The 13525-nt window shown below is 48.5% G+C and overlaps 1 protein-coding gene across 2 annotated transcripts; it reads right to left on the bottom strand.

Annotated features, from left to right (window-relative positions):
* Positions 1-406: 406 nt before the first annotated feature.
* Positions 407-10141, bottom strand: LOC149122046 (cytoplasmic polyadenylated homeobox-like protein 2). Of its 2 annotated transcripts, none has more exons than XR_016221008.1 (3): positions 9952-10141; positions 5499-5690; positions 407-4392 (listed from the first exon to the last, which is right to left on the bottom strand). XR_016221008.1 is itself a non-coding variant. In XM_089313548.1 (3 exons), exons 1-3 carry the CDS (start codon positions 10028-10030, stop codon positions 3547-3549), a joined length of 1104 nt encoding a protein of 367 aa, XP_089169674.1. In that variant the 5' UTR covers positions 10031-10141; the 3' UTR covers positions 407-3546. The 2 variants fall into 2 exon arrangements, 1 of the variants encoding a protein (XP_089169674.1); XM_089313548.1 differs by having other exon boundaries at positions 5512-5690.
* Between the last annotated feature and the right edge of the window lie 3384 nt (positions 10142-13525).

Genomic DNA, 13525 nt, shown 5'->3' with positions numbered 1-13525 from the left:
TCCCCAAGGACCCAATGAGTGCTCCCTCCAGGCAGGACTTTTGCCTTCTTGGACTCCTTCACCTTCTCTGTAACAGGAGGTGGTTGGCTCAGCTCAGAAAGGCAACCTTCTACTCCCTCACTGACTTGCTGCCTTGAGTGGGTTAGCAATGGCAACTCACAGTGTTGTTGGAAAATGAATGGGGGAGGGGGGTGGGGTGGGAGGGAAGGGCACTGTGGCATAGCGGGTAAAGTCTCTGGCTGCAGTGCTGACATCTCATATGGCAGCCGGTTCAAGTCTCAGATACTCCACTTCCGACCCAGCTCTCTGCTGTGGCCTGGAAAAGCAGATGAAGATGGCCCAAGTCCATGGAAAGTCCAAAGAAAGGTGGTTTTAAAAAATATTTATTCTCTTTTTTTGAAAAGCAGAGTTACAACAGAGGCAGAGACAGAGGAAGAAGTCTTCCATCCACTGGCTCACTCTCCAAATGGCAGCAATCACCGGTGCTGGGCCAGGCTGAAGCCAAGAGCCAGGAGCTTCTTCCAGGTCTCCCACAAGGATGCAGGGGCCCTCCTCTGCTGTTTTCTCAGGCGTATTAGGAGGGAGCGGGATCAGAAGTGGAGCAGCTGGGACTCGAACCCAGGGTCCACTCTGGCGCACGGCTCAGGTGGGGTGGCCTTGAGGATGGGTGGCAGTGGCCAAGTCTTCTCAGGAACTACTTTCCACTGGAGGACCAGGAGCTGAGCCCTGAGGTGGCCCCACAGGCGTCCATGCCCGATGCTTCGATGGGGCTCAGTGTGACTTTGGGACATTGTAGGAAGGGCATGCAAAGAGGAAGATGTGCCCCCCACCCCCACCCAGACTCTCCTGTGGGTCTGGATCACACAGTCTGTGTTGAGGAAACCATCAGCATGTCTGTGGCTGCTGTGAATCTACTGTGGTGGCGATTGGACAACCAGGCTCACCATGCTAAGGGGGACCTCGGTGGAGACGGAGCACTTAAAAATACCTTTGAAATGTCCTCTAGGAGTTGATTTTTACCACATCTCACCTGAGTCAATGAATAATGCATTTCTAAGGTACACTATGTCACCTGAAAATTCTGCAGTACAACCACCGGCCAGCAGAGGTCGCAGAGGAACATCAAAGACCTTAAAGGGGAGGCACAGAGCTGACCAGAAACTGCCCCAATCCCCCAGCAGGTCAACACCGCAGCTGCCCTGACACCTGTCACCCTGCTGTTCCTGATTCTGGCTCCCTGCTGGAAGTATTGCACCGTGCTGCACTGCACAGTGGGCCCCTTGGAGCCTCCACACACCAGACAGAGTGAAGGTCTGTAATAGCCAGACACAAAGTCCCAGTTCCCACCAGAAACAATGCTTGGGCTTTTCTCTGCACAGTCAGATGCAAGGTGCTAGGGCCAGAGACTGGGTGCCCGCTGCCACATGCGGTCACTGGGTGGTGCCTGACAACCAAGTGACCAGGACTGGACATGACACACTTGCATACTTCCGGTCCCCAGTCCTGCTTTGAAAGAGGTCGCAGGAAATGACTGGCTGGCTTTCCAGGGTTCTGTGCGTAAGGAGCAACTGTGTATTGAGAAGGCCCCAAACTACAGGACAAATATGGCCGCATGCCCACCCCTCTAGCTTGGAGTGGACACTTCTCATCAAGTCCTAGAGCAGCTCCCCTGCCCCTCCATATATCAGACAAAAGGGGTCCATTTGCCTGGGGAGTCAACAAATGATCGGTCTCCCACGGCAGTTCAAAGGAGAGCTTTATTGTGACAAGGAGATTGGAAAGTACAACTCCCTAAAACTACTGCCTCTGTGAGAAGCCATTTTTGAGGGATTGTAGAGTGAGGGAGTGGCTGGGATAGAGGAAAAAGAGAAGCAAGAGGGCCCTACCTGCTCAAGCAACCCACAGCAGCACGCATCGTGTGTTCAAAACCCAACTCCTGCTGGGCTCTTGCAGCTCTCCTTGCTGTGAGGCCCAATCCCTGGGGGTGCAGCATTGCAAGATCACTCTTCTTGGAATATTCTTGGGAAAACAAGCCAAGAGAATAAATTGTTAGATGCTGTGCCCCTGCCTGCCCATGCCTGTTGTCTAAATCCTACTCTCTGAGTTACAGATTTTTTTTTTTAAAGATGTATTTATTTGAAAGGCAGAATGACAGAGAGACAGACAGGCAGACAGAAGTCTTCCATCCACTGCTTCACTCCCCCAAAAGGCCGCAATGGCTGGAGCTGTACCAGGATGAGGCGCTTCTTCCGGGTCTCACACATAGGTGTAGGGGCCCAAGGACTTGGACCATCTTCCACCACACTCCCAGGTGCCTTAGCTGGGAGCTAGATCAGAAGTGGAACAGCCGAGACTTGGACTGGCAACCATATGGGGTAGTAGCTTTACCCGCTACACCACAGCACCGGACTCTGGAGAGATGTCGCTTTTTTTCATATTTATTTATTTATTTGAAAGTCAGAGTTTCACAGAGAGGAAAGTCAGAGAGGGAGAGAGAGGACTTCCATCTGGTGGTTCACTCCCCAGTTGGCTGCAACAGCTGGAACTGTGCAGATCTAAAGCTGGAAGCAAGGAGTTTCTTCTGTGTCTCCCATATAGGTGCAGGGGCCCAAGGACAAGGGCCATCTTCTGCTTTCCCAGGCCGTAGCAGAGAGCTGGATCGGAAGTGGAGCAGCTGGGTTTTAAACCGGTGCCCATATGGGATGCCGGCACTCAGGCCAGAGTGTTAACCCGTTTCACCACAGCGCCGGCCCGGGGAGAGCTGTTTTTTCACATTTCCCTCCCTCCCTGGAGGCAGCAACATACACTGCTCAAAACGAGGGACCGCACCCATGGTGAAATTTAAAGGAGTCCATGCAACCTGGGTCTTTCTCCAAACTTTTCTTCCAAGGGACAAATAGCTGGCAATTAAACACCAAGATTAGAAGATGTGAATCTAAAACTTGAAAATAACACATTTTACATACACAAATACTCTACGAATGAAAGCCCTAATGGTACTTCAGATAATTTATAGCAGTAAATTAAAATCCCTAGATGAAATGAACTTAGTATTAGAAATCATAATCTCAAAAGTTACTCAAGGAGAAATGATAGTTTCTAATCAACGATAATGAGATCAGGAGGCAAAATCTCCCTATAATGAATCTATCAGAGCCGTCATTGTAAAATCCAAACGTTTAATGAAGGGCTAAGTGTAGTGTTGTACAAAATTATAGAAAATAGTAAGAAAGGTAGCATAACTAACTCCTATAATCCTAGTTTAACATGACACAAACCCCTACAATAACTACCAGTACAAAATGTCCTTCAAGAATATAAATGCCAACATGATAGAAAATACGTCCACAACCCTAACCAGCCACGCACACAAAGGATGTACACTATGAGCTAGTTCCTTTCTTTCAAGAACCTTCGACTCCCAGGTACACAATTGTAGTATCACAGGCATCTGCTGACTCAAAAGCCCAACGCCATTTCCTGCAGCCACATTTCTAGTCCCAGAAGTTGGCACCGGTGTGTTCCTCTTTCAAAATGTCCTGGATTTCAGAACTGGGCATCTCGGGCACCTTCTTGCTGCGTATCTTGCTCGTGAGGTTCTGTTGTAGAACTGAGTACCCGCAGAGCTGTGCTGAACACCTGCAAGAACATGAGCTCTCCATCACCTTGACGATCTCCAGGCTGCTGCTGGGACAGAGGAAAAGGCACCCTGTTCTCTGCGCTGTTGTGATTCTGCTGCATTGGAAACTGGTCCTGGGAGGGCAGCTCCTGCCAGTAATCCGGAGGCTGCTGGGGCTGCTGAGGGTGCGTTCCCCAGCCATTCTGCTGCCATTCTTCACATGGTGGGTAACGAAGAGAGCTCTTCTGCTCCTGCAGCTGTTGCATCGCTCCCTGAGCACTGGGAACACCGGGTAGCAGGGAAGGCCAATCAGGCTGCATGACCCTCATCTCTGACCTGGACCTCCCAAAATACGGTGCGGATGAAAAAGGATGAATAAACCTTGCTCCTGGAACGCCACGGGGAAAAGATCCACCTCCTACGTTCCCTTGATTCTCCAGAGCATAGCTCGGTGCCTCTTGAGCACCTCGAACCCCAGAATCCCAGGAGCCGTAGAGCGGGCTGGGAACCTCCCATGTGGGTGGAGTGGAGCAAACAGCTCCGCCCAGCACAGATGCCTGGGCAGCGTTGGGAGACCAATCCTGGGCACGTGGAGTGGAGTAGACAGCTCTGTCCAGCACAGCCGCCTGGGCAGCGTTGGGAGACCACTCCTGGGAATTCTGCAGGCTTACACCTGGGGGACCTCGGACAGGGAGTGCATACGGCATCCTGGCTTCAAGCACTTTGCGTCTCTTCTTGGCTGGTAGTCTGGCTCTTTTATTTTGGAACCAGTTCTAAAAAAGAAACGAAACAGAAATTACTTTCGAGCCTATATATTCGCCAATGTAGGAGAATTTTGTAGTTCATCTTAGGATCAGTGTCATCACTGATTTGCTTCGTGACCTTGAGTAAGACATGAAAAATGCAAGCACGCTTTCCTGGGGCTTCCTGTGTTATTATATTTATAATACGAGAATGCATTTACAGTAAATATGATATGTAAATGTATATATAAATATACATTTATAATAATTAAAATCATGTAATTGTGCACAATTCTGGATTCCCATCTGCCTTCACAGGAGGCACGGGTCCTTATGTATGAGCAAATCCCTACTTTTCCAAATCTTCTACCAACCTATTTGCACCCTCTGCATTTAGACATGAAGCAGCTGTTCTCAAAATACATTCTCTTAGCTTGCTTATTTTACTCCAACTGCTTTTCCAGAATGAATTCCTAATTCAACGTATTCTAAATCATATTCTAAATGTCATTTTCTTCAAAGGCCATACCCAAAACAAGCAAGCGTCTGCCATAACTTAGCAGTATTACTTCATACCTTACCCTAAGTGTTTTGTGGAACCTCTACTCTTTACTTTTTCTCCTTTGTAAAATGAGAGTAATTGGGGCCAGCACTGTGGCATAGTAGGTAAAGCTGCCACCTGCAGAACTGGCATTCCATATGGGCACCAGTTCAAGTCCTGGCTGCTCCATTCCAATCCAGCTCTCTGCTATGGCCTGGGAAAGCAGTGGAAGATGGCCCAAGTGCTTGGGCCCCTGTACCCACATGAGAGACCCAGAAGAAGCTCCTGGATCCTGGCTTCGGATCAACATAGCTCCGGCTGTTGAGGCCAGGTGGGGAGTGAACCAGCAGATGGGAGACCTTGCTCTCTCCCTCTGCCTCTCCTTCTCTCTCTGTGTGTAACTCTGACTTTCAAATAAATAAATCTTTATCAAAAATAACACATACTATACTTTAATATAGTCACATCCACAATGTGATGAAGAAATGGGACCAAATGTCAACCCTGTCTTATGTGATGAAATGCTGTTATACTTTTTCATAATTAGTTGCTTTTTTCTTATTATCCACAAAGATATATTCATGTAAATATCTACGTAGTTTATGTACCTCGATTGTGTAAAACGAACAATGGAGTTTTTTGACCAGTTCCTCCTTGGTCGTATAGTCGGGATAAGGACTCTCTGCAAATGATTGATTCAGTATGTGCAGTTCCTCAGGTGTAAATTTATGGCGTGCTTTTCCTTGTCTTCTTCCATGTTGTGTTTCTATGTTGTCATGACCGTCTCCTGAAAAATACAGAGAGAGAAAACACAAGAATATTAGCAAGATCCAGAAAAACAAAAGACCTCTGTGAGAGAATAAAATTTTAGAAAGGTGATACCTTCCCTCTTACCTAGTCATAATAAAATGAATAATGGACTGTGGGCATATCTTTTGAAACTTATGGTGAGAAGATGATAGTATTTAGGTCATAAAGGTAACAGGAGTGAAGAAGGTTTTCTTTAGTGAAAATTGATATACTACAAAGATAGAGATGGTGGGAAAACACTCAGCCACACTAGTAATTGAGGTAATGTAAATAAACCAGCTGACGACAGTCTGGTAAACAATAATTTAAATATATGGGGGCAAAGTGTCAAAGGACTAACACGGATTGACAAGGATAGGTCTGGTACCCCTATTGCTTGTTATCACTGCGTGGGCTTTTTTGCTCAATGCAATGAAGTCGAAAGTGGGCATACCCTCCACTGTGTCAATCAACTAAATGGCACTTGAAGATTTAACACCAAGTCTACAGGTCATTTCCTTCACCCATGTCAGACATGCCAGCGGGAGGAAAGCACCGAGGGTCTAAACCTGTCCTCTGGTGTGTGCTCATCTCCCGGATGCTGGAAGGGGAGCAGACCTTACAGACAAACCAACGTTGGCACAGTTCTCTACTGCAGAGGCCACCAGAAGAACTGACACGAGGCAATCCTGTTTTTCTTAAATCAGAATTTAAGTGAAAAAACTTACAAGGACTGCAAACCAAATTCACAACCTTCATATGTCTGCTTCAAAGGGTATAACCTAGCTGCCGGGGGTTGGGCTGCAGTATGTTAAGTTACCCCTGAGGACATCAGCATCCCACATGAGCAATGATTTGAGTCCATCTGCTCTACCAGTCCAGCCCCCCGCTGAATCCCCTGGGAAAGCAGTGGAAACTGGCCAAGTGCTTGTGCCCCCACCACCCATGTGGGAGACCCAGATGGAGTTCCATGCTCCTGGCTTCTGCCTGGCCCAGCCCTGGCCATTGCAACCATTTGGGGAGTGAACCAGAGAATGGCAGTTCTCTGTGTGTCTCTCTCTCTGTCACTCTGTCTTTTAAATAAATCTTTTTAAAAAGGTCAATCTGAACATACTATAGACTATCTAAGGCAAAACCGGAGACACTTCATCACAGAAACTGTGACATTCAAAATATAGTGTGGACATCGCTAATGAGCACGTGTGGAGAGAGACAGAGAGGGAGAGAGGGAGAGAGGGGGAGAGGGAGGGGGCAGGGGAGAGAAGAAGGAGAGATAAGGAGATGGGGAGAGAGGGAGAGACAAAAAGGGAGAGGGGGGAGAGGGAGAGAGGGAGAGAGAAGGGGGGAGAGCGAGAGCAGAGCTGAGGAAAGGGTCAGGAAGTCAGCCACCAAACCTCCAAATACACAAACCCCGAAAGCCCGTTGCTGTTCTCCTCGACTCCCCTTCCTTCAGCTTTCTCTAGCCTCTGATCCCAGAGCACACCTGCACACCAAGTAGCTACTAGAGCAGGACTGTGGGGGACAGCATGACAGAGAAGTGCCAGTAAGAAGTGCTGGATTGGGCTGGCACGGTGGAGTAGCAGGTAAAGCTGCTGCCTGCATTGCTGGCATCCCATATGGACACTGGTTCTGATCCAGCTCTCTGCCACAGCCTGGGAAAGCAGATGATGGCCCAAGTCCTTGGGCCCCTGCACCCACATGGGAGATCTGGAAGGAGCTCATGGCTTCAGGTTGGCAGAGCTCTGGTCATTGCAGCCATCTGGAGAGTGAACCAGCAGATGGAAGGACCCTCTCCCTATTCTCTTTCTCTCCCTCTCTGTCTGTCTGCCTCTCTGTAATTCTGCCTTTCAAATAATAAAATAAATCTTCAAATAAAATTTTAAGAAGTATCTTAAGCATTTGGCAGTGAAATGGAGCTATGTGGGTTTTTTTTTAAACACATTTATTTATTTGAAAGTCAGAGTTACACAGAGAGAGGAGAGGCAGAGAGAGATTGAGGTCTTCCATCTGATGGTTCACTCCCCAATTGGCTGCAATGCCTGAGCTGTGCTGATCCCAAGCCAGGAGCCTGGAGTTTCTTCCAGGTCTCCCACGTGGGTGCAGGGGCCCAAGGACTTGGGCCATCTTCCACTGCTTTCCCAGGCCATAGCAGAGAGCTGGATCAGAAGTGGAGCAGCCGGTTCTCAAAATGGCACCCATATGGGATACCGATGCTTCAGGGTAGGGCATTAACCCTCTGTGCCACAGCACCAGCCCCCACAAAAATTTTTTAAAAGTATTATAGGGCCGGGGCCAAAGGCTCACTTGGCTAATCCTCCACCTGCAGTGCCGGGACCCCAGGTTCTAGTCCCACTTGGGGCACCGGATTCTGTCCCCATTACCCCTCTTCCAGTCCAGCTCTCTGCTGTGGACTGGGAAGGCAGTGAAGGATGGCCCAAGTGCTTGGGCCCTGCACCCGCATGGGAGACCAGGAGAAAGCACCTGGCTCCTGGTTTTGGATTGGCACAGCGCGATAGCTGCAGCAACCATTTTGGGGGTGAAACAACGGAAAAGGAAGACCTTTCTCTCTGTTTCTCTCTCACTGTCTAACTCTGCCTGTCCAGGAAAAAAAAATTATACATTCAGGGCTGGTGTTGTTTCATGGCAAGTTAAGCCTCTGCCTCCAGTGCCAGCATGCCATATGGGTGCCAGCTCAAGTCCCAGTTGCTCCACTTCCCATCCAGCTCCCCGCTTAGCCCTGGGAAAGCAGCAGAGGATGACCCCAGTGCTTGGGCCCCTGCACCATGTGGGAGGCCGGGAAGAAGCTCCTGGCTTCGGCCTGGCCCAGCCCTGGCCCTTTGCTGCCATTTGCGGAGTGAACCAGTAGATGGAAGATCCCTCTCTCTCTCTCTCTGTAACTGTGCCTTCCAAATAAATATAAATAAGTGTTTTTAAACATATTGATTATATGAATAATTGGTGTAAAGCATTTTGTATAAACCCAAATTCAAACAGAGAACACACTGTTGGTTGGAACTCTTTCCTTCAGAACAGGCAAAGAGGGGATAAGAGCGCTTTCTGCTCCCAGCAAAACTTCCCTGGGGAGCATCTATCGCTGAGGTGCTCCAGGGTATCTGGTCCCTACCCCCAGCCCGGCCACTCACTAGAACTCCACAGGAAAAGTTCCCAGTATTTCTGACCAGCAATGTGTATACCTTGAACACACATTTTAAAAACACACTGGTTGTTGTTTTGTTTGAAATCAAATTTGTTTGTTTAAATAAAATCTCAGCAGTAAAACTGGCAGCTGAGCCCACAATCTTCACCTGGGAGGCCCCTCCCTCCCCTGTGGTCCAGAGCAGCTTCTGGAAGGGCTTCACACCCTAAGGGCACCATTGTTCTGGGGCCTTGGATTTTGCCTCCAGGACAGAGTGAGGAGCTGGGAGGGCTCCCCCTCCACCTTGGGCACTTTCCAAGGATTTTCTGAAGACCTCCTAGAGCTGGGAGGCCTCTGCGAGTTGACTGAGATGTCACACTCACAAGCTGCCAGACAGACTGGCGCTGACCCAGGACTTCTCTCACCCAGTGCTTGTTTAGAGAAAGAAGTCAGGGCCAGAACCCAAGACTTCGGAACTCCAGCTTTTATTTTATTTTATTTTATTTTATTATTTTATTTTTTGACAAGCAGAGTTACTCAGTGAGAGAGAGAGAGACAGAGAGAAAGGTCTTCCATCCATTGGTTCATTCCCCAAATGGCCACAACAGCTGGTGCTGCCTGAAGAATCTAACTTGGCTCCAATAGAAGAAGTCCTCAGAGAAACGAATATCATGAAACACCTATTCTTGGTTTCAAAGTTTGTTTGCACCAAAACATTTCTGAATTCCACTATTCCACCGACACTGTGAAGTTCCCTGCTCCAGCATTACACGACCAAGGCTGTTTCCTCCCCCTACCCTTCCCATCTTTCCCCACACCTCCCACCCCTTCATTCTGAAGGGAACCCAAGACACTGTTCTACCTAAACTACTTCCAGGTACATCTTTAAAATGCAGAAAACTTTTTAAGGCAACCCCAAGTTGGGTTAATTTTTAAACACCTGAGCCTTTGGGAAATCCTACCCCTGCATTCAGCCAGGCGGTAGCCAGAGACAATGACACCTGTGACACTAGTGGCCCCTGGACCACGAGCCTGCACTTCTGAAAGACAAAAGCTCAAAGCCCCACAGAACACCAGGACAGCGAGAACCCGGCCTTGCCGAAAGCCGCACATGGAAACTCACCATTGGAAGCCATGTCTGGGAGCCCTCCTGAGACCATCTTCTTGGGCAGTGAAGTGAGGGCTGCTGGCACAGCGTTCATTTAATATAAACCTGGGATGGCCACCCTAGGCACGCCTTAGACCCAGCCCTTCTCCAGCCCCTGCCACACCCTACACACAGCTCCCCCTAGGCACAACTGGCTTTCCAGAATCTCCATTTGTATCTCCAGTCACTGAACACCCATGGGAACTAATTTTCTCATTTAGCCCTGGCCAAATGATAACTGATAACCGAGAATTTGGAGGCTGGTGAGGCCAGAGACGCACAGCGAATGAGGACGTTAAAGAATATAAGACTGCAGGCATTGTGGCAAAGCTTGTTAAGCTGCCACGTAGGATGCCCCCAGCCCATAGCAGAGTGTGGGTTCCAGTCCCAGTTACTCTGCTCCCAATCCGGCTTCACACCAAAGTAGCCAGGGAACCAGCAGGTGATGGCTCAGGTGCATGGGCCCTATAGCCTACACTGGGAGACCTGGATGCATTTCTAGGTTCCTGGCTTCAGCCTGACCCAGCTTTGGCTGTTGTAGACATTTGGGGAGTGAACCAGCAAACAGAAGGTTTCTCTCTCTCTTGCTCTCTCTCACTCAGCCTCTCAGGTACACAAAAATAAATGGTTTTCAGAAGTCAGCATAAGGGCCCAGCATTAAGGTATAGTGGGTAAGTGGCAGCATCCCACACGGGTGCTGGCTCATGTCCTGGCTGCTGCACTTCCCATGCAGCTCCCTGCTAATGGCTTGGGAAAGCAGTGGATGATGGCCCAAGGGCTTGGGACCCTGCCACCCACATGGAAGACTCAGAAGAAGCTCCAGGCTCCTGGCTTTGGCCTGGCCCAGCCTTGCCTGTTGCAGCCATCTGGGAAGAAGATTCTTCTCTCTCTCTCTCTCTCTGTAACTCTTTCAAATAAAAACAAATCTTAAAAAAAAAAAGTCAATATAAGTCTAACATCATACAGTAATTAAATCATTGAAATAATTTATTCAAAACAGCCAAAACCTCCATAGAATAGTTTGAGAACTGGACATCTGAAAGGAGACTAGGGCTTAGAGAAAACAAACTGAAATTAAGTTGGGGAGCCGTTGCTGTGGCATAGTGGGGAGAGCTGCCGCCTGCCGTGCCGGCATCCCATATGGACACTGGTTCATGTCCAGGCTGCTCCACTTCTGACCCAGCTCTCTGCTACAGCCTGGGAAAGCAGTAGAGGATGGCCCAAGTGCTTGGGTCCCTGCACCGCATGGGAGGCCTGGAAGAAGCTCCTGGCTCCTGGCTTCAGATCAGTGCAGCTCCAGCCATTGCGGCCAGTTGGGGAGTGAACCAGAGGATGGAAGATCTCTCTCTCTCTCTCTTCCCCCCTTCTTCTCTCTCCGTGTAGCTCTGACTTTCAAATAAATAAATCAATCTTTAAAAAATTAAGTTGGACCTAGCCCGGTTTCCCTGGCTTTTTTTTTTTGTTTTTTTGTTTTTTTGTCCTGTAATTCAAAGTTCATTACCTCAGCACCGTGAATTTCCACTAGATGGTGCCTTTCCCTCTTCCATCAAACTTGTTTCAAAGAATATTTTGACCAGGTGAATTCACTTGCTGTTATGCTCTCCCCAACTCCAGGCAGTCACTTCTATTCTCATGCCATTATTTAGACATCACTGGCAAAGGTCAACATACCAGCTCCCACACTGCCCAATCGTAGGGTTCACCTTCTAAATCATCAACCTCTATTGGACAATCTCTCTTTTTCTACCTGAACAACTCAGGAGAGTTTTCATATTTTTCCTGTGGACCTTGACTTCGGGGGATGTTCACTGAGTAGTGCATTGACCTTGCTTTGTTAAGATTTACAGGCGTTGCTGGGGCATAGTAGGCTGAGCCTCTACCTGCATCACCAGCATCCCAGTTCCAGTCCCAGCTGCTTCTCTTCAGATCTGGCTCTGTGCTGTGGCCTGGGAAAGCAGTGGAAGATGACCCAAGTGCTTGGGCCCCAGCACCCGCATGGGAGACCAGGAAAAAGCTCCAGGCTCCTGGCTTTGGATTGGCCCAGCTCTTACTGTTTCAGCCATTTGGGGAGGAAACCAGCAGATGGAAGACTTTTCTCTCTGTCTCTCCCTCTCTCTCTCTCTCTGTAACTCTATCTCACAAATAAATAAATAAAACCTTTAAAATGTTATTTATTTATTTGAAAGCCAGAGAGAGAGAGAGAGAGAGATCTTGCCTCTGTTGGTTCCCTCCTCAGATGGCTGCAATGGCCGTAACTGCGCAGATCCAAAGCCAGGAGCCAGGAGCTTCCTACAGGTCTCCTACACGTATGCAGGGCCCAAGGACATGGGCCATCCTCCACTGCTTTCCCAGCCCACAGCAGAGAGCTGGATCAGAAGTGGAGCAGCCAGTTCTCAAACTGGCACCCATATGGGATGTCAGTGCTTCAGGCTAGGGCGATAACCTGCTAAGCCACAGCTTATCCTATATGCCTGCCTATGACACCAACACACACCCAATCCTGTGTATTGAGCCCTGCAGTGTAGGTGTGACCAGCACAAATATAGTCCCTGAAATCAGTATTCAGGTGAACTTTAGAAACACATGCCTCCCAATTATCACCTACAAGGAAAAGCCAGAACTTGGGGGAACTCCTGGCAGCTCTATGACCTGGCTCCCACTCCTGTTCAGCTTGGCCTTGGAGAATCCCCACTGGCCAACTGTGAGCTCCCACCAGGCTTGTACATGTCTGAGAACTGAAAAACTCTGTCCTGCCAGCCTGACACCTGTTTCAAGTGCTACAGGAAGAGTTCCCAGTGATGCTGGAAGAAAATGCTTTGACCACAATCAAGTTATCAGCATGGCAATTTTGATAAAGGTCATCGGTTTAAAAAAAAAGTGTGGTAACAAATGAACTTGAGATTCTGGTGCTCTACAGAGTGGACTTGTGTTTCCTAAATGTCTTTTCTCTGGACTTTTTATTATTATTATTTCCCAGAAGTTTGGAAATTTTTTCACTTTTGGGATCAATGACTTATATATTCATTTCCCCCATTGTTTCTGTGATGTCAACAGTTTAACTTACAAGTCCAAACCTATGTTCAGTTCGTGGTTTACCTGTTCAAAATGTAGCATTTTCAGGGCCAGAGTTGGGTGCAGTGGGTTAGGCTGCTGCTGTCTGCAATGCCAGCATCCCACATGGACATCAATTTGATTCCTGGCTGCTCCACTTCTGATTCAGCTCCCTATTAATGTGCCTGGAAAAGCAGTGCAAGAAGGCCCAAGGCTTTGGGCCTCTCCACCCACTTGGATACTAGAAGAAGCTCCTGGCTTCAGCCTGGCTCAGCTCTGGCCATTGTGCCCATTTGGGGCATGCACTGGTAGATGAAAGATGTCGACCTCCATATCTCTCCCTTCCCCCCGCTTTGTCTCTGTAACTCTGCCTTCAAATAAATAAATAAATCTTTATTATTATTTGAAAGGTAGACTTACATAGAGAGAGGGAAAGACAGATCTTCCATCTGCTGGTTTACTCCTAAAAGGCTGCAACAGCCAAGCCTGGGCCAGGCAG

Source organism: Oryctolagus cuniculus, chromosome 15 (assembly GCF_051225735.1).
Source record: "Oryctolagus cuniculus isolate XC-2025 breed Fujian yellow rabbit chromosome 15, ASM5122573v1, whole genome shotgun sequence".
In the NCBI taxonomy this organism is placed as follows: domain Eukaryota; kingdom Metazoa; phylum Chordata; class Mammalia; order Lagomorpha; family Leporidae; genus Oryctolagus; species Oryctolagus cuniculus.
The sequence above is the reverse complement of the archived record's forward strand: the minus strand, read 5'-3'. Positions and strand labels throughout refer to the sequence as shown.

What these genes read in the sequence shown, in the direction of transcription:
- LOC149122046 (XM_089313548.1), bottom strand. Translation starts at nt 10,030, where the DNA reads ATGAACGCTGTGCCAGCAGCCCTCACTTCACTGCCCAAGAAGATGGTC. An exon ending in CCCAGACATGGCTTCCAATG is followed by an intron (nt 5,691 to 9,951) that starts GTGAGTTTCCAT and finishes TGTATTTTTCAG; the next exon opens with GAGACGGTCATGACAACATA. An exon ending in GTTCGTTTTACACAATCGAG is followed by an intron (nt 4,393 to 5,511) that starts GTACATAAACTA and finishes TTTCTTTTTTAG; the next exon opens with AACTGGTTCCAAAATAAAAG.